This window comes from Canis lupus, chromosome 2 (assembly GCF_011100685.1).
Source record: "Canis lupus familiaris isolate Mischka breed German Shepherd chromosome 2, alternate assembly UU_Cfam_GSD_1.0, whole genome shotgun sequence".
NCBI classification, from domain to species: Eukaryota; Metazoa; Chordata; class Mammalia; order Carnivora; family Canidae; genus Canis; species Canis lupus.
In genome coordinates this window covers 69,607,591-69,627,225 of record NC_049223.1, presented here as the reverse complement: position 1 = coordinate 69,627,225, position 19,635 = coordinate 69,607,591, and the positions used below count along the sequence as shown (strand labels likewise).

The 19,635-nt window shown below is 57.0% G+C and overlaps 1 protein-coding gene across 1 annotated transcript; it reads right to left on the bottom strand.

Moving 5' to 3' along the window:
* Positions 1 to 210: 210 nt before the first annotated feature.
* Positions 211 to 9,284, bottom strand: MATN1 (matrilin 1). The gene is made up of 8 exons (XM_038531340.1): positions 9,132 to 9,284; positions 7,165 to 7,511; positions 4,781 to 5,003; positions 4,188 to 4,313; positions 3,327 to 3,743; positions 2,413 to 2,565; positions 1,447 to 1,527; positions 211 to 815 (listed from the first exon to the last, which is right to left on the bottom strand). The coding sequence occupies exons 1-8, from the start codon at positions 9,223 to 9,225 to the stop codon at positions 766 to 768; spliced, it is 1,491 nt and encodes a 496-aa protein (XP_038387268.1). The 5' UTR covers positions 9,226 to 9,284; the 3' UTR covers positions 211 to 765.
* Between the last annotated feature and the right edge of the window lie 10,351 nt (positions 9,285 to 19,635).

Genomic DNA, 19,635 nt, shown 5'->3' with positions numbered 1-19,635 from the left:
TGTGTATAATGGGGGGGGGGACTCAAGTCTGCCGGGGCTGGGTTGCTAGAAGAGGAAGTGAGAGCCTGTAAAGGCAGGACGATCCCACGCTGGCTCTGGAGTAGCTGCCTTCACCTCGATTCCCACCACTGCTCCCCCCTGCAGGGGCCCCCCCTGTACCCGCTGCCCTCACCATCCTTCGTCCCGCTCCTCAAATGACCACTCTGCCTCTAGCCCCATTCAGGGCTTAAATTAAATCATCTTTAATTGTTTTTCAAAAGGGAATAGAAAAATCAGGAAAGAGATTCACAGCACTCGCAGTCAGGAAAGGGTTAACTAAAAAAATAGGAATATATTAAGCTTTCAATTGAAAAAAAAATGCAAACACAGTCCCTCTCACGCTCACCCCTGTGTTCTCACACACACACATCCCTGCTCCAGATACACGCCCGCCCTCAGGCAGGCACCTGCACATACACACACACACACACACACACACACACACACGCTCCCAAGGCTGCCACTCCTCATACACGCATACATGTGCACGCTACCTCACACATACATGCTCCCAAAGGCTGCCAGGCTCCTAGCACACTCACCCATGCACCCAGCAGGGCTGGCAGGATGTGGAAGAGGGGGAGGCCTGGGGCCTGCCTCTCCCCAACTCCCGTCACCGAAATGGCAAAACTAGACTAAACTCAGGGCTCTAGGGGACACGCGCAGGACTCCGTGGGCTGCATTTGGGGTGGGGAGACGGAGAGGCCGCGGCGGGGACAGGCAGCCTCAGACGACCCTGTTCTCCAAGACGGCCAGCCGCTTACTCACAGCTTCCAGTGGACTCAGGGTTAAGGAGAGGCGCAGGCTGACCAGAGCAGGGCACTGATGGCTGTGGCGCCTAGACCCGGGATCCCACTTCCTGTGTCCCCCCCCCACCTCCCGCAAAGTCCCTCTTCCAGAGAGTTCTCTCACTCCATCTACAGCATGTGTTCTCCCCAGTGTCAAAACTTACCCATTCATGGCCCTCAGAACCAGCTAGTTACAAGCTGCCTAGTCCTGCCCAGGGGCAGCTTCAGCCTGCTGGGTCCCCCACCTGGGCCCCCACCTCGTCCTGAGCCAGGGGAGCTGTTCCCGGCCCAGCCTCATCTGAGTGGAGACTGTTATTAGTTGTGCTGCCAAGAGCCTGAGAAATGGGGAGTCCACAGGCACCATGTTTTCCTGAGCACAGCTAGGACTCTGCATGTGTGTCCAGTCTCTAGATCTTGGCCTCTGCCTCAGTTTCTCTGTTTACCCTCTTGGAGCCTCTGCTTTTGACAGGATCAGCATCAAAGCTGACGCCAGCCCACCTGGCCAGAGTCCAGCCTGTCTCCAACAGGAGGCAGAGGCCCTACCTGGGACCCCCCACACAAGGGGCGTGGCTCCCTCTCCCCGTCCCTCCGCCCCACAATGGCCTCTGGGAAAGGATATGTTTCCTGGTCAGGGCCTGCAGCAGCCCCTCCACTTTGGTCTGGAATTTCACAATGGACTCGCAGGCACACAGGTCTTCCTCTGGAGTGGACAGGAAGTAGGAAAGAGAAAGGGGAAGGTGAGTGGTGGCCTGGCAGGAGGGCGAGGAGCCATCACAGCCCAGGGCCAGGACTAGGGAGTCTTGGGGGTGTGTGGGGGGGACCTGGGAGATCTGAGAAGACGGAGACACACGTAGGGTTCTGAGGTAGAACCCCGAATGTCTTCCCACCCCCTCAGAGCCCTGATAAAACCTCCAATAATAGCCTCTCCGTGCTGGTCACCTACTGCACGCAGGGCACGGCTGCTAGGGCCGTCTATGTCAGCTCAGCGACTTCATCCAACACTTCGGGTTTGAAGTCAATTAATGTCATTTTACAAGCAAAGAACCAGAGAAGTGAGACAGACGTGATCGTGGCCAACAGCTAGTTAGTGTCAGAGCAAACATGCAAACCCAGGCATGCCTGGCTCTGCAATCCGTACTCTCTACCGCTGGGAGGACCCGGGGAGGTAGCAGGGCTCAAATCCTGGCTCCTCTGGTTATTAACGATTGTTCCACCCCTCCAGGCTGGGTTTCCTGTCTGCAAAATGGGAGTAATAATATTTCTACCAATTAGGATCGGATGATTAATATTTGGAGAGCACTAAAAAAATAAATAAATAAATAAATAAAATAAAATAAAATAAAATAAAAATATTTGGAGAGCACTAACACCAGTGCCATGCATGTGACAAGCATTCAATATATTCCACATATGTTTGCTGGTTGTAAACGTGAGACTGGCCAGCCCTCCTCCAGGTTCTAACCCAGGTGCCAACCCAGCTCCTGCTTCTCCCCACCCACATCCAGTGTCAGGATGGCTCCACACTGGTCCCCACCCCAGGGCCCCGCCTGCCCCTCCCATCAATGCCATCTCTGGCCTCACTGACCCACGCAGATCTTCTTCTGCAGTCTCTTGCCGATCTGGTTGATGGTCTTGAAGTCAGCGGTGTAGAAGTAGTGCTCTGCCACCGGCTCTGAGGCGATTTCCCTCAGCTCATCCTCCACAGCGTTGCCCACACCCACAGCAAACATCTTAAAGCCTGCCAGGAGGAACACGATGAGTGACAGTGACCCTGGGGCCAGGCAGCTGTGGCTGAGCCTCCTGGGGAATGCCCAGGCAGTCAACACCAGATGCCTTCTGGTGGCAGCTTCTGGAATTACAGGCACAGTGCCTAGGACAAAGATACTGAGGACCTGTACTGATTCCCTGGCCCAGGAGCTTTGTGATCCCATATAGCCCCATAACCAGCCATCTGCCGACTATTATTATCCTCATTAAATAGGTGATAAAATGGAGACTCCAGCTTGTCCCAAAGTGGGGCTGCCTTCCAACAGTTGGTGCGCTGTTGGGAACAATCAACTGGAAAATTTCTAAGCCCCACCTACAAAAGGGCCATTGAAACCAGCTTCTTACTTTTCTGGGGCCTTCATTTTCTCATCACTGATAAAAAAGAGTTGGACAGGGATCCCTGGGTGGTGCGGCGGTTTAGTGTCTGCCTTTGGCCCAGGGCGCGATCCTGGACACCCAGGATCGAATCCCACGTCAGGCTCCTGGTGCATGGAGTCTGCTTCTCCCTCTGCCCCTCTCTCTCTCTCTCTCTCTCTCTCTCTCTCTGTGTGACTATCATAAATAAAAAAAAAAACAAATTTAAAAAAAAAAAAAAAGGAGTTGGACAAACCCATCCCTCCTCATTCATACTGAAGTGAGGTTTAGGGCACTACTAACAGAATAAACTCCAGTTGAGCTGTTCCATACGTGCTCCCGGCCATCAGTGGTGTTCAGGGTCCAGGCATCACCTACCAAGGTCCTTGGCTTTCTTGGCAGCATCATTAATGTAGTCCTGGCTCCGGCCATCCGTGAAGACGATGCCCACCTTCTGGGCCCCAGGCCTAGCCCCGCTGGACACAGTGAAGGAATTGTCGATGAGGTACTTGAGGGCAGCCCCGGTCATGGTGCCCTTCTCCATGTACGACATGTTCCGCACAGCCGCCTTAATGTCCTTCTTCGTGTGGAAGCGGCCCAGCGGAAACTCCTGGCGGACGGAGCTTGAGTACTGCACCAGCCCCACTTGTGCCAATTTGTCTGACACGTCCAGCGTGTCCACGATCTGGTTAATGAACTTCTTCACCAGCTCAAAGTTCTCTGGCCGCACACTTTTGGATCCATCAATGAGGAAGACCAAGTCAGTGGCCGAGCTGCCACCACCGCCACTGCAGACTGGGAAGGGTAGGAAGGCGAGGAGATGAAGCATAGGGGCCACTCATAGTCAGGAACCCATCACACACCAAGCTCAATAGGGAGGATTATCCCATCCCATTTTTATCCTCAAAACTCCCTCTACAAAGCCAAGGTTGTGGTGTTGGAAACAGAAGCTCCCGAAGCCATCAAATTGAACAGCTCAGGAGTGGGGCCAAGATTTGAACTCAAGCTATAAAACTCCTTCTGCCATATTAAACCCTCCACCCACCGTGACAAAAAGAGGGACAGAAGTCAGAAGATAATTTCCTGCAGACACCAAGTTCTAGAAGGCATCTATCATTTCTGCAGACTAGTCCAGAAGCAAAGTACAGAGAGGCTCGAATGGGCTTCCTGGAGAGTGGCCAAGCCCCATTCTCTCCCCTCCCCGCCTTCCCCCGGCTGGGCTGCGTCCAGGCCACTGACCGTTGCACGTCTTGCCGTCACTGTTCAAGGTGAAGCCCTCCCGACAGGCGCAGGTGTAGGAGCCGGGGGAGCTGAGGCACACCTGCTCACAGTCGTGGTCTCCCGTGGCACACAGGTCGGACACCACTGCAGGCGCAAGAGGAGGCTCAGAATCTCACGGCCACACGGCCTTGGACATCCCAGCCAGGGTGGACCTTCACACACTCTGGGAAACCAAGGCCCCCAACCGGATGAGGTCCGAGCCCCAGGCCCCCAGCCCAGGGCCGGGACCACCTGCCAGCCCAAGCTCGGACCCGCTACGCACCGCCGGTAATCTGACTTCCTGCCGGGCCCCTCCCGTGATCCCCTGCCCCGCCCCCGCCCCGCCCCGCCCCGCCCCGAGGCCCGAGGCCCGCCCCCCTCCTTGGCCCGCCCCCCCCCTCCCCTGCCCCGCCCCCCCTCCCCCGCTCCCCTTCCCGACCCCCATCCCCTACGCCCCCTCCCCTAGCCCCGCCCCCCCCCAGGCCCCGCCCCTTCCCCGCCCGCCCCCCCGCCCCGATGCCCGAGCCCCGCCCTCGCCCCCCCGCCCCCGCCGGCCCCGCCCCCCGGCGCACCGCAGAGGGCCTCCTGGAACTTCTTGGACAGCTTCTGGATGACGCCGTAGCTCTCCACGTAGTCCACGTGCTCCTCCTGCGGCTCGCTGGCGATCTGCCGCAGCGTGGCCTTGTCCACGCGGCCCACGCCGATGGCGAACAGCTCGATGCCGCTGGCCCGGGCCCGTGCAGACACGTCCCGCACGCTGTCCTGGGGCCTCCCGTCCGTCACCACGACGGCCACCTGCGCCACGCGGGGCGCGTGAGGACCAGGCCGCCCCCCCCGCCCCGCCCCCCGCGCGGGGCTGGACCGCTCAGCCCTCCAGGACCCCCCCCCCCCGCCCGGCCGCTGGCAGAAGACGACACTGCGGCCCGAGAGGCGACGTGGCTTCCCGGTCACACAGCTAGTCCGCGGCAGGTGGATGCGATTCCCGGCCAGGGCTTTGCCCCCCGCGGGGGAGAACCCGGCTAGCAGAAGAGGAAACAGGTTTCCTCGAACCGAAAGACGGCTGAGGCGCTGTGCCGTCCGACCAGGGCCTGGGGGCGTCTCCGCCATCGGGCAGGCGGCTCTGTGATGAGGCGGGCGCAGGACCCCGCCTCCGCCCTCAGACTGGCGTCTCTGCGGACAGAGCCCGCCTGACACCCGTGCGGGACGCCATGCAGCTCCGCGCCGTGGCCGCCAGAGGGCGGGCGAGGCCCATGAACGGCGGCTCTGCCTCCAGGCCCGCCACCCCCAGGCCCCGGAGGGGGGCCGCACCTGCAGGGGGGGCTCGTCTCCCTCCATCCCCCAGGACGCTACTTGCCCTTTCCGTAGGGGAGAGCACTGTCCGCGCCCCTCCCCCAGGGCTCCCCCGCTTGTGCCCTGGGGAGGGAGACAGCAGGGACCCTGGGGCTGGGCCGGGCCCTCACCACCCGCACCTGGGCCTGCCCTGAAGCCAGGGACCTCTCATCTGGGGAGACTCAGCCTCCCGCCCCGCTGGCTGCTTCTCTGCCATGACCTGGGTCCCCACCCTGACCCGTAGGATAGTGGTTGAGACAGGCTTGCGCTGGAAATGCGGCTCACCTGCCTGAGTCCTCTAGGAGACCATTCCTGGTACGGTGCCAAGAAGGCGAAGGACTGCTTTCCCTGTGGCCGCCCTGGCCCCCCGGGGAGGGATCTTGCACCATCCCTTCCCTACCAGAGGCCCAAGGTCGCCTCTCTGTGACTGTCCACTGCCGCAGGCTGCCGCACTCCCCCGAGACGCACTGTCTCCTGGAACCCCGACCGCTCACCTTCAATCCAGCCTCGGTACTCTGAGCCCACCTGGAAGGGGCTTCCCGCAGGTGAATTCTAGGCTGGATGCCCCAGGTCTGGGGGAGTTGGTTCTCTCCGTCCTCATATGACCACCCAAGGCCACTACTCCGATCTGAGCTGACATAATTAACTGGTGACAGACGTCACCACCATCCAGGTCACCATAGCCTCTCAATGGCAATGGCATCAACCTCACCTCAGCGCTTGTAAACAGCCCCCACAACGGATGACCTGCCTAACAGGCCATTTCTCTAAGGGCTGTAATGCCAGGATTATGTGCTATTGTATGTAGACATTCCTACCACTAATTAACTGGACAAGACACTGAGATCCCCTGTGCCTCAGTTTCCTCATCTGTGAAATGGGGACACCACCTCGGAGCACGATTGTGTGCATTTGGCACTCGTGCATCAGGCGTGTCCTGCACAGTGGTAAGAAAGTACGTCCCTGAGGCTGAGGGCCTGGGCAGGTAAAAGGCCATTGAGGGTTATGAAGGGGAGATGCGACCACCATGGGAGAGAACACCTGACTGGCCCCGCAGGCCCTGGGCTGAGTCCCGGAAGTCACACTGTGGGCACCAGGTCTGTGAAGTCCCCATACTGACGTCTGCTTACGGTGCATCACCTCAATTTTCTGAACCCCCGTGCTCAGAGGCTTATTAAATAAAAAATGAGCTAACCCTTAGGTGGGGCCTGGTGGGGCCAGGCGTTGTTCTGAGCACTCCAAGCTGTCGAGAGTCCTCCCGACAGCCCCTGGAGAAGGAGCTGCATTACTGTCATCTGATGAGTGAAGGGACTGAGCCAAGGAGCCACACGCATGGCTCGGGGTGGCACAGCTAGTCCAGGGGAGTGGGGGCCCCGATCCAGACAGGCGCCAACTTCCAAGCATCTGGACCGCCTCAGTCGGCCTCCGGGAGCCAAGGTTAACTAAATCGAAATAATCAAGCGCTCGCCAGGTTGAGGTCCTGTGGTCAGAGGGTGGGGAAAGATGGGCTCACACCCCAGGTCTGCCACTTGGCTTAGCGGGGTCTAATACACAACCGTAAGCCAGGTTCAAGAATCACGCAGGCGGTACACAGCAGGACGCAGGCGGGGAGGGCTGGGACCTGTACCTTGCTGATGTCGGGGGACCTGGCACGACCACCCTCGGCGTCGCCGAAGGCTTTGGTGATGGCGAACTGGATGGCCAGGCCAGTCATGGTCCCCGTGGACAGCGGCTGGATGCGGCGCACGGCCTGGAGCAGCGCGGCCTTGGAGCCGTGGGCCCGCAGAGGGAACTCCTGCTTCACGGCGCTGGCATAGTTGACCACGCCCACCCGGGTGGCATTGGGCCCCACATCCAGCGACTCGATGACCTGCGACAGGAACACCTTCACCTTCTCGAACTCCACAGGCCGCACGCTGCGCGAGCTGTCCACAACAAACACCAGGTCCGTGGGCCGGGTCCGACAGAGGTGCCCTGCGAGGGGACGGGGGAGGAGGGGAGGGGCGAGAGCAGGAGGCAAAGGTCAGGGGCTACTTAGATCTAGACTTGAGGCCCCTGGCAGTGTGGACTAAACCTGAGCCAGGCCGGTGGGGTCCTTCTGTCAGCATGTAGACCCCGGGACAAACTACTTGCCAAAGCCCCCCCCCAACTCAGCCCCGTGGGAAACACTGAGGCTCAGCTGTCAGCCTCAGGCAACTCCCTGCACCTCTCTGAGCTGGGTTTCCTCGTCGGTACAGTGACCTGACAACCTCCTCTTTATAGGATCCCTTGGGGCCCGAGCAGGAGCAGGTGTAAGGTGCCACCACGCAGCTGGTGCCCCAGAGGCAACAAAGGAGATGACAGGCTTTAAGACACACTTCTCGGACTTTGGCCCAGAGTGGCGGCCCCAGCAAGAGCAGCATTTCTCCTGGAGAGGGTGGGGGGGTGGGGGGCACAAGCCCAGGGACCAGTGCAGGGCCCATCGGCTTGGCCTCTTTCATCTCAGCATCAGAACCAGTCACCAAAGTGAGCCCAGTTTCCCTCAGCCCCAAGGAGCCCGCTGGCTGGTGTCCGTGGGCAGGGGGCAGGGGCTCCTAAGACGCATCCCCACAGAGGCGGAGGCATGTCTTTCCGGACACCCCGGGAGGCAGCACCATGTGCTGGGAAGTGCACAGAGCTGGAATGAAGCAGAGCGGGGTTCGAATCCCGGCCCAGCCACCCTGTGGCCCTGGGCAGCTCACGGCACCTTTTAGGAGCCTCGGCTTTTCTCCCGTCCAGTGGGGAAAAGAAGGGTCACTGCTTGGTACTGTCACTGGCCTGGCCTCAGAACAGAGCAGAGCCACTCCCAAGTGAGGATGCAGGAAGGCTCAGGAGAGGGAAGGGGTGCTGGCCTGTCCCAGGCCCCCAGCCCCAGCGCCCCAGTATCAGAGTTCCCCAAGGGACCTTAGGTGCAACCACACCCTGGTCCCTACTAGTTTAAGCTCCCAATGGGTAAACTGAGACACAGAGAGGGTGAGGGAATTAGTCACACCAAGGAGCAGTGGATCAGGAGCCACTAAGTAGTCTTAGGCAGGGTGTCTCTTCTTTGGCCTCAGTTTACCCCTCTGTATAGGATGAGCCGGGATTCAGTGCCCAAGGCTGAAGCTCTGGGAGCAGTTCAGCAGGTAGGAGCCCACACCCAGATATGCCTGATGGGCTGGTGACAGGCAGATGGGGTCCTGGCCACCCCAGAGCTGCACTCAACGGGGCTTGGGCTTGGCCCTGGGCCTGCTGCAGCTCCAGCTTCTGCCTTCAGCCACCCACAAGACTGCGGCCCTTGCAGGATGCATGGTCCCTGAGGGTGGCCTGGGAGCTGAGGAGCCCCAGGGAAGGCTCCAAAGCTGCAGTGAGAGGCCCAATAGAACAGGCTGAGGGTCACCCCTCCCCTGGCCCTTATGAATGTCACCGTTGCTATCTGCTCCTGCGTCAGCCCACTGCCACCCCTGCCTCCCTGTCTTCTGCCCCAGCCCCTGGTGGACCCCATTTAACCTCTGCTCATCTCAGAACCCAGCACCCCCAGTCTTTTGGTCAGAGGCCACTCACCCAGTGTCCCCCACCTCACATGGACCCCCTCACCTCTGGACTGGGGGGCGAGGCCCAGTGTGCACGGGACCTGGAGCAGCAGGAGCAGGCCACACAGCACGAGGCTGGTGCCAGAGATGAGCCTCATGGTTCTGGCAGCGTGGGCAGCGGCCGGCACAGTGGTGGGGGCCGGTGGGGGCCCGGTCTTATCAACCTTGCTGCCCAGCCTCCCAGCCGGGCGGCCCCCACTGACGCGGGGGCGGCTGCCCGGGCCATAGCCCCCTTGGGGGGGCGTGGCCCAGGCTGAATGGAGGTGTGTGTGTGCCCAGAATGGGAGGGAGCCACCTGGCCGGGGCTCAAGAGGCCCCTCGGACCACAAGGGCTCCTTTGCCTGCAGAAGCAACCAGAGCTGCAGCTGAAACTCAGGAAATCTCAGGTGGGTGGAGGGTGGCTCCTCCAGGGGTTGGAGCCTGCCCCGGCCCAAAGCTGCCACTCCAAGCCCAGGGAAAGCCCAGCCCATGGCCTCAAGCCCTGGCCTGCACCCTCACCCCCACACCCCTGCTTCTCTCACCTGCATCCGTTTCCTCATCCAGGGCGCTTCCCCTGCTCCAGCTCAGCTGTCCCCTTCCTCTCCACACCTTCTCCCTGCTGGGCAACTATACCTGGGGTCTCAGAGCTGCCCTGCAGGCCTTTGCACATGCAGGGTCACCCACCCCAAATGCCCTTCCTCCTCTTCACTCTCTGCCTAACAGAATCTTTCCAGATCATCGTTGGAACGAACATGTATGCACAAGGCAGCAGAGAGGACGGTGGGGAGCACAGACTTGAAGCCATGTTACCTGGGTTTGCTATGTGCTACCTGTGTGACCGTGGGCCAGTTGCTTCACCTCTCTGAGCCTACCTCCTGGGGGGGATTAGAGGAGCAGGGTTCTATGAACTGTCTCATCTAATTCCCTTGACAACCCTGACACAGCTACTATTATTACCCCCTTTTTCCAGAAGAACTGAAAAACAGAGAGTAACTTGTCTGAAGTCACACTGCTAGGAAGTATCACTGCCAGGAGCGCCTGGATGGCTCAGTCAGTTAAATGTCCAATACTCAGTTTCGGCTCAGGTCATGATCTCAGGGTCATGGGATCAAGCCCCGAGATGGGCTCTGTGCTCAGAGGGGAGTCTGCTTGAGATTTTCTCTCCCTTTCCTTCTGCCCCTCCCCGCTACCCCCTACCCCTGCCATGCCCCTGCACACATGCACGTGTGTGCAATCTCTCTCTCAAATAAACAAATAAATCTTTTTTAAAAAGAAGAAATTGTATCACTGGCCAGAATAAGGCCCCAGGCCAGTGCTCTCAGCCACCCCACTTGCATAGGTGTAGCTCGGTGGAGGTGCCTTCTCCGTGCCCACCTCTCCCCTGCTCCTCCTGGATTAGGACCCTCTTCTCCAAAGACACCTGCTATGTGTCTCACCCGTGAACTGGCAAGAGTCTGATTGATTCATCCCTGCATCTGAGCCCAGCCCAGGGTCTGCATTGAAAGGCAAAAACAAAGGATTGTAAATAAAGGAACGTCACCAGGGATGGCCCCTGCTGCTACCTGTGGGTCCAGTAATTGATGGCATAACATGGAAAGAGCACAGGCTTGGCTAACTGAGAGACCCAGGTTCAGATCCCCACCTGTTGCTGAAAAGCTGTGTGATCCAGAGCTGGTAACTTAACCTCTCTGGGCCTCAGCTTATTATCATGTAGTGGGAATGGTAGTTCTTGCCTCCCCTGCCTCACTGGAACCACATGGGGAGGCAATGAGAAGACAGAAGGAGGGAGATGAGGGTCAAAGGATTATCTTTCCAGGGGACAGAATCGTTGACATCTAAGACCTGTGTGCCTCACTCCGTGTAAGCTATGCCTCTAAAAGAAATGCACAGACTTTTTTTTTAAGTGACCCAACCAATAGTCTCACAATCTGTAGCAATAATGGCAGCCACGCTCTATTACTGTGTCTCCTCGTTCTCCAAACCAACCTGTGAGGTCAGCAGCTCCAAGGGCATCAGCCCATTTGGCAGATGAGATAACCGAGGCCCAGAGAAGTTCATGACTTGCCTGAAGCCACCCAGCCAGTATAGGGGCAGAGCCCAGCCTGGAACCCAGGCCTCATCCCTCTTCGCCCCAGGTTTAGAGAAGGAGGAAGCAAATAGCATTTCCCTCTGACGTCTCCCATTTATATTTCATTTATTCGTATCATTCATAGCTGTCCCCAGCTCCAAACACTAGTCGAGGCTGCCAGTCTCTTTTCCCTTGACGACTTTGAAGTGTCACTCTTTTCTCCAAAGACACTGCAGGGCAGAAGGACGGGGGTGCCTCTCGCTTCCCAAAACTGGGTCATAAACGTGTTAACCGCCTCCCCCAGGTGTCGGCTCCTTCCAAGTGGGGGTCTGGCCTGACTCAGCCACCACTGACCCTCGGGACCCGGCGCGATGCTGGAACAGGGTATCGGGCACGACGCTGGAACAGGGTATATCTGGCAAGCAAATGAAGAGATGACTTAAAAGAAGAAGCAGGTGACACACGGGCTCCATTTCCTTGCGAACCGCCCAGGGTCAGGCCGGGGTCTGCAGCGGCCGTGGCCCTGCTGGAGCTGCACGGGGAGAACGTGAGCCGCAGCCTCCTGGCCACGTCCCCTCCCCGAGGATGCTCGGGGGCCGCGGCCGAGCTCGGGGTACGCGGCTGTCCTGGCCGGGCCAGCAGCTGGGCCCATGAAACAGCTCTTTCAGCTCCGCCTCTGAATGGCAGTTCTATGGGCTCCCCGGAGGAACACAGGCGCCTTCTCTGTGTCACCGTCCGCTCATTAGCAGGGCCACAGAAATGTGCCACAGGTACGTTTTCAGGACCAGAGCTAGGCTCCCCCCCCAAGAAAGGGGCAGCTTTCACATTCCACACCGGGCTGAGAGGGAGGAAGTTCAGCCTATACATTGAGAAAAGAAAATAAATATTTGTGTTTTCAAAATGTGAAGCATCCCCCCCCCCACCCCCAGGAATGAAAATCAGGAACAGTGTGTCCGGTATGAACCAGAGGAAAAAAATGCTCCCGAGTCAGACGGGCAGCCGTGAAGGGCTCCCGCTGTTCCCTCTCCTTGTTTTCACACACCTCGGGTTTCCAGAAACTTAAAGCCTTTAGTGTTTTATCCGAGAGAGGCTCGGCGCTAAAGCTAGGGGCCCGGGGCAGGCGCGGTCGGGGGGCCGGGGCGCAGGACTCCCCCCAGCGGACCCCAAGGCTCCGCTCTTTTCCTGAAGAGCAAACCTGGTTATGTCGCGCGCCCCTGACCAGAGAGGCGACGTGGTCCAGGGCAGCATGCCACCTCCTCCCTGATCCCCCAGCCTCGCAGTTTGGCTGGATCCACACATACCTTTACTCTTATTTATTTACTCTGCTTCTTTAATTAACTCCAAACCAACCAACTCACTTGGCAAGAAACATTCTCCTCCTCCTCCTAAGAAATAACAGCCGTGAAATCTCTGGGTTGATGAACACCTTATAAACGTATTCCAGTAGGCCTTCAGATAAATCCGAAACTAATTAAATTTAACTTCTGCATCCGCACATCACCAAAAAATTACCTTGCGTTCTCCCAGTGGCACGCGTGCCCGACTTTGAGGAATCCCATAGAGCGCAGAGCTTCGGAACCAGACACAGCCGGGCGTGACTCCCTGCGCTGGCTTCAGGCGAAGCCCTTCACTGTTCTGCTCTTCTGCTTCACGTCTGTAAAGTGGGGACCTCAGCGCCCCTGTCACAGGATGGTTGAGAACGACACGGATTAAGGTCACATCCAAATCTGTTGTTTCCGCCTCGCCTTCTTGTATTAGTTAGAATAGGACCGGCTGAGCTGCCGTAACAACTAGGCCCTCAGATGGCCGTGGCTTAACTCAAGCGTGCGGTTCTCTCTCATGACACAGTCTGGTGCTGAACACGTGGCTCCCCTGCACAGGCTCTTTCCCAAAGCCACCTCCACCTGACTATCCCAGAATTTCTGCGTCTTCTGTTTCCGGCCACGTGAACGAGACAGAGACAGCAAGTGTCTCTCTTAACGCCCTCTGATAAGGAGTGCACGTCGCCTGATTCTGCCTAGAAGCCCAGGGGTAGCAAGGAGGTATTTAGTGAGCCAGTGACACTCTGTCACCTTCCCAAGTGGAAAAAAAAAAAAAAAAAAAAAAAAGCTTTTATTGGCCCTATACCACTTCTAGGTGAAAATTCAGGGTCACTTAGGTGGCTCCATTGGTTAAGAGGCTGCCTTCAGCTCAAGTCATGATCTCGGGGTCCTGGGATGGAACTGAGCCACACATCAGGTTCTCTGCTTAGTGGAGAGTCTGCTTCTCCCTCTCCCCCTGCTGCTCCCCTGCTTGTGCTCACTTACTGGTGCTGTCTCTCCAATAAATAAATTTAATTAAAAAAAAAAAAAAAAAAAGGAAAGGAAAGGAAAAAGAAAATTCAGACAACCGGGCACTCAAGCCTTTTCACAGTCTTTCTTGTCACCTTTTCCAGGTCCCAGTCTCCCTCCTGTCCCCTCCCTTCTCTGTCACTGAGTGAGTCACCACTCCCGCCTCCGTGCTCTCAAAGCATAATTTTTTCCTTCCCCAAAGCAGACTCGACTTCAGGTTTTACTGACTGGTTTTAGTGGCTCTTGCCCTGTGAGCCCATGGGGGCCTCCAAGATAGAGGCTCTGCCTTTTGCACCAGCACATGATCCCAAGCTGTGCTCAATAAATGGTGACTTGTTTTGCTTTGGGGGAAAACATAAAATCTTGACTCTGGAGCTCTGAAGGAAACTCAAAGTTCATGTAGAGCAGTATGTCCAGCCTAGCCAACTTCAGACTCACCTGGAGAAGCTGTCAAAAATAGAGTCCATCCATGCTGGCTGCCTTCTTGGGGCCAGAGGGTCAGCCCCCACTCGAGGGGCAGGTGTGGAGCCTCCGTGGGGGTTGGCTCCCACAGTCAAGCACGCTGCGAGGAGGAAAGAGCATTTGGAGGGGAGGCTTAGGCTTAGCGCTGGGAACCATGGCACAGCCGGTTGGTCCCACTCCCAGGGACCTTCAGCCCACCATGTGTGGGCACTTCCCACGCACAAGGACAGTGAGAGGACAGCCTAGGGGATGCACATCCCTGGGGCAGCCCTCAGCCAGTGGGGGAGAGGGGCCAGGGACACATAGCTCCCCATTCTCTCCTGGACAGTTCTGGCACAGGCTCCTCAGGGTTCCTCAGAAGGTCCCCAGCAGGAGGGAACCCCAACTGCCTGCAGAAGCGACCCCGTATCTCAGTGCCCTTCTCGCTTATATGCCGTCCTCGCCTCGCTTCCCCTCTCATTGTATTTCCTGGGGCCACCGCCCTAATAAGCCACCTGCACCCAAGTCTGTGTCTCAGGAGCTGCTTTGGGGAGGGCTTTAAACAAAGCTAAGGCAAAGCTTTCCCAGGTGTGGGAGAGGAAGATGAGGATGCATGTGGGGCCCTCGTGGGGGTGGAGGAGAACAGGCCTCTGACAGATGGGGCAGGCAAGGGGAGGGGGGACATGCCTATTCCACACCCTGCGGCCAGCCGGCCAGCCGGGACCTGCAGAATCCTCACCTACCTGCATTTATGAGTTTTTCTCTGTTTTATACTTCCTTTAGTAAACCACAACTATCAATATCTAGAGATTGGTTAAGATTTTCCAAAAGATGGGGACCTGAGTAGCTCAGGTCGTGGTCCCAGGGTTCTGGGATCGAGCCCCACATCGAGCCCCGCATCAGGGGCTCTTTGCTCAGCGGGGAGCCTGCCCTTCCCTCTCCCTCTGCCTGTCACTCTGCCTACTTGTGTGTGCTCTCTCTTTCTCTCTCTCTATCTGCTCTATCAAATGAATAAATAAGATGCTTAAAAAAAAAAAGAATTTCTCAAAAGAAAAATAGATTCCCAGAGTCCATTTCAGACTCAGTGAATCTGAATTTCTGAGTTCTTCAGGTAGTCCACAATCTCATCCGCCCTCTGGTATGAAACAGAAACTCTCACTGTCTCGGAAAGCTGTTGTCCAGCCTATGGTAGGACACCTGTTGGTTAGAGAGTTTGCTGTTCTCCAGCACGATCCATCCAGCTCGGAGGACAAGCAGGTCTCCTGTTTACCAAATTCAGTGACCGGAAAGATCATGGTCAGGGCCCCACTGAGTGGAATCTTCCCTGGTGGAAACAGCCTCATTTCCTCCCCCATCTTCCACAGCACGTGGATTTGGGTTCCTTACCAGCCTGGTGCCCTCTCCCAGGGCATTTCGATTTGTCTCTCTCCTCCTAAAGATTTCAGCTCAGAGTTTAATATAATCCTCCAGCTCACAGAATACAATGTATTTCTCCTCCATTTTCCAGAATACCTCACCTCTCTTCGTGCTGCCTGCAGGAAGTCCCTGTTATTTTCCCCTCAACTTCAGAACAGAGCCTCTGGAGACCTCAGAAGAGCACATGCAGATGTGCGAACAGTGGTGAGCTCACTGTATTCCTCCTATTGTAAGCGGTGAGTCATCAGAGGTGAGACTCCCAGGCTGCAGTCACCCCCCTGACACGTGGCCCCATCTCTAGGTCTTTGCCTGGGCTGTCCCTCTACCTGGGTTGTCCTCCCAGCATGTGGAGCAGAGGAAGCTGCAAGGCCAGTGTCCCGTCTGACCAGCTCGGCCACTCAGGTTGACCAGATGGACTCTGTTTATTTAGGGCCATGGCTGCTGGATGCCAAGCCCACCCCCTATCAGAATACTCTTGGTGGCTAATTATGCAAGCTTCCTCCTGGAGTGCCACGAAACTGGAATGTGAGAGCAGCTCCCAGAGAGCCCATCCAGGCAGGTAGGGCACAGAGACACACAGTAGCGGCTCCTTACACCCACAGCAGAGGCTCCAGCATCACCCAGAAAAACCCAAGGTGAGCCCAAGGGTGGCTCATCCCCTTCCTTTAACCTGGGGAGTACTTTTCTCGATACTTTTCATTGCAAACTGGGGACATCCCCGGGGTGCCTAAGGGAACATGAATCTGGTTTCTCCAGAAGTCTGAAGGGCCCCCACAAAGTGGAGAACTTGCCTATAAGCACAGGGCAAGGGTTCTTCATCTGCAGTGTAGGGATACTCATCCCCACGCCCCTGGCTGCTGAGGCGTAATGGGTGCCCATCTTGTCCACGGCCCCTCGGGGCCACTCCACTGCAGATGAGCCCTCTCATGTGTCCATCAGGCCTCACACATGCTGCTTGCTCATGGGCTCTACAAGCAGTCAGACAGGGTGGGAAGTCAGAGGCTGGATGGGACAAGGAGGCATGGGCTTTCATCTAAGGGCACAGGGTGGCCACAGGTCAGCATTATGTCCCACGATGGGTTAACACCTCCATGGACCTCGATGACACCCCACCCAAATGACATCCCAGCCACGTGTCCACAGATGACACTCACATCCCAACTTGCCTCCTTCTTCACTCTCCTGACCTCCAGACCTATAGCCATAGCTGCCTCCTGAGCATTCCCATCGTGTGTGCTGCAAGGTAGCACAAATGCAAGCAAAACTCAGCACATCCTCTTTTGCTCCCTGTCCTCAGCTCAAAGCTGGGCGCCACCATCTCAAATGCTCTCCAGACATGGGCACCAGCCTTGATGCTCTCTCTTCCTCACTTCTACATCCGGGCCTTGAAGGGTCCTGCTTCCCAAATGCCTCTTGAATCTACCCAGCCCCGTGGCCACTGCCTGAGTTCACACCCCCTACCTCCCCTGGGCCACTTCCCCCATCAGCCTTCTTTCTGTCTGGGCCCTGCACTCATAATGGACCCCTGTCTTCCACCACAGGTGGCACCGGGGCTCTTGAGTAGGCCTGTCCTCAGTGCCAGGTGCACAACGATGGTCATACATCAGTCTAGCTTCCAGGGGCTTCCTGAGCTTCTAAAATCATGCCCTTGATCTGCTCAGCTTGTGGGATGGCTGAGGTAGGCCAGAAAGGACCAGAGGGACAAGCCCAGATTCCGGTCAGGCCTGTCGGAGTCAAACCCCAGCTCTGCCCTCCAACTGATCATGACTTTGGGCAAGTGGTTTGTTGGCTCTGAGCCTCTGGATTAATCATCACCCAGCGCCGGCCACACGGGGCAGGTGGGAGAGTCACAGAGATGACACTGAAGTCTACTCAATACTGGGGGAACATTCCTGCTACCATGACAGTCCTGAGAAACTGACGCTCAGGGACCCAGATTTAATCTTTCAGACTCTCCTTCCCTCGGACAGACAGCGCTTGCACGGGCCGCCCTCACCTGCCCAGCCTGCGCGCAGCCCATGCTTTCCTGGGGCCAGCTCCTTTCCGGGCATCCAGCTCAAACAGGCCCTCTCAGTGGGTCCCAACTCAGCCCTGTCAAAGGACCCCTGTGTGAGCCTCAAACGAGGCATTGATAGGGACATAGTGAGGGCTGCCCAGCCGATGGCGGGCTGGCTTGGCTTGGCCAGGCCACGCAACTTCCCCAAACCCAGCTATTTCCTGTTTCTCGGGCCAGCGCGCCCCAGGGCCGCCTGGCCACAGGGCACAATCCCCCTATACATCTCGGCCTGTTCCTTGGCTTGCGGCCAGGAGGGCTGGGGTGGGGGGAGGGTGTCACTGCACTGGGTCCCCAGGACACACAGCCAATGCCCCTGGCGTCCCCTTATAGAAGATTCAATGCTGGAGACAAGACCAACTCCCCCGCCCCCCACCTCTGCCCCCAGTGCCCATTTGATGGGGGCTTCTGGGGAGCTTCTTTACATGGATCACCCCAAGAAGCCAGAGTTCACACAGGCTGGGGCCTCAGACCTTCCTAACAGACGCCGCTGAAATAGGTAAGAAAGGCACTTGGGGGATGCCTGGGTGGCTCAGCGGTTGAGCATCTGCCTTTGGCTTGGGGTGTGATCCCACAGCCCTACCTCTCTCTGTGTGTCTCTCATGAATAAATAAATAAAATCTTAAAAAAAAAAAAAGAAAGAAGAAAGAAAGAAAGAAGAAAGAAAGAAAGAAAGAAAGAAAGAAAGAAAGAAAGAAAGAAAGAAGAAAGAAAGAAAGAAAGGCACTTGGTCTAATCTTTGAATGCTTTGTGGCCTCAGCAAAGTCACTTGAGGTCTCTGGGCCTCAATTCCCTCAGGTGTGAATGGGAGCTTGCCGTCCAGTTCTATTAGAGCCTCCCTTCATCAGTTCCTTGGGGAGCTGACAAAGAGCCATAAAAACAATAAAGAAATCTGCTCTCCCAAGAAAAGCTGACAACCCGAGAAGGTTGGCAACTTCTTCCTCCGCCTTCTTGTGACCTCCTGCATCTGCTCTCCTTTCAAGAGCCTGGCCCCGTGACTCCCCTGCCCAAACCCTTCAGGAGCTCCCCCAGTCCCGGGGTAAGTCCCTGCTCCTGGGTACAACATTCAAGGCTCCATTAGTGCTGGTGACCAAGCCCAACTCATGCTGCCCTGGGCTCTCTGCTGACTTCACTCCCAGGCAGGCGGCTCTGCAGCTCAGCCTTGGAGGACGAAGTCCAGAGGGAGAGAGAGGGAGAGAGAGATTACTGAAGAATTCAATTCCCAGGTCCAACCATGCCTGAAGCCAAAACTCTCCGGACTTTTCATTTATGTGAGCCAAGAAACATCACAACCACCTTTTTATTTTTTTCTAATTAAGTTGGCTCGTTAAGTTTCTGTTACTTGCAACCACCTCCTTCCTGCAAATGCCCTTCTTGGCTGAAGTGAGCCAGAGTGGGCTTGCGGCCAAAGGACCCTAATGAATGCAAAGGCTCTCCACGATCCAAGCACCATGACTCCCCCAGGCTCCCCATCCTCACCTGCAGCCACACTGGCCCACATACCCCGGCTCCTCTGCCCGCCTCCACGGGGGGCCCTCTGCATCCTTCCTCCCTTTGCTTACTGCTGCCCGCTCATCCTTCCAAACTCAGCTTGGCGAAAGGTCCTCCAAGAAGCCTTCGCTGACTCTAGGGGTCTCTGGGACTTCCCTTATGTGGCGTTGGCCACGGCCTATTAAAATCACTCATGAATCTGTCTTCCTCTCACCTCAGACTGTGGGTAACTGGAGGCAAGTCTGACCCCTAACAGTCACCGCCAGCACCCAGCACGGGATCTGGCTCCAGGTAGGCACTCTCCAGGTGATTAGACTTCACACCTTATCTGGGGGGACATCAGGGTAGTTACGTGGCCTGTGACTTGTGATTAGAAACAGAGACGGGTCATGACACTCTGCTACTGGACGTGGTCCCTGTTTCTGGATGGAATGAATTCTGGGGCGGGGGCGAGGGGGGGGCGGTGTATGTGTGTATGTATGTGTTGGGGGGAAAAGGAGGCCGAGCTCCCAGCCCTGCCTACACCACAATTTAAGAACCACAGCAACAGGGCGCCTGGGTGGCTCAGTGGTTGAGCTTCTGCCTTCAGCTCAGGTCATGATCCTGGGGTCCTGGGATCAAGTCCCACGTCGGGCTCCCTGCATGGAGCCTGCTTCTCCCTCTGCCTGTGTCTCTGCCTCTCTCTGTGTGTCTTTCATGAGTAAATAAATAAATTTTTTTAAAAAAGAAA

Excerpts from the sequence above, each read along its gene's own strand:
- MATN1 (XM_038531340.1), bottom strand. The coding sequence starts at position 9,225 with ATGAGGCTCATCTCTGGCACCAGCCTCGTGCTGTGTGGCCTGCTCCTG. Across the intron at positions 7,512-9,131 it reads CCTCGCCCCCCAGTCCAGAG|GGCACCTCTGTCGGACCCGG; the intron begins GTGAGGGGGTCC and ends GTCCCCTCGCAG. Across the intron at positions 3,744-4,187 it reads TGACGGCAAGACGTGCAACG|TCTGCAGTGGCGGTGGTGGC; the intron begins GTCAGTGGCCTG and ends TACCCTTCCCAG.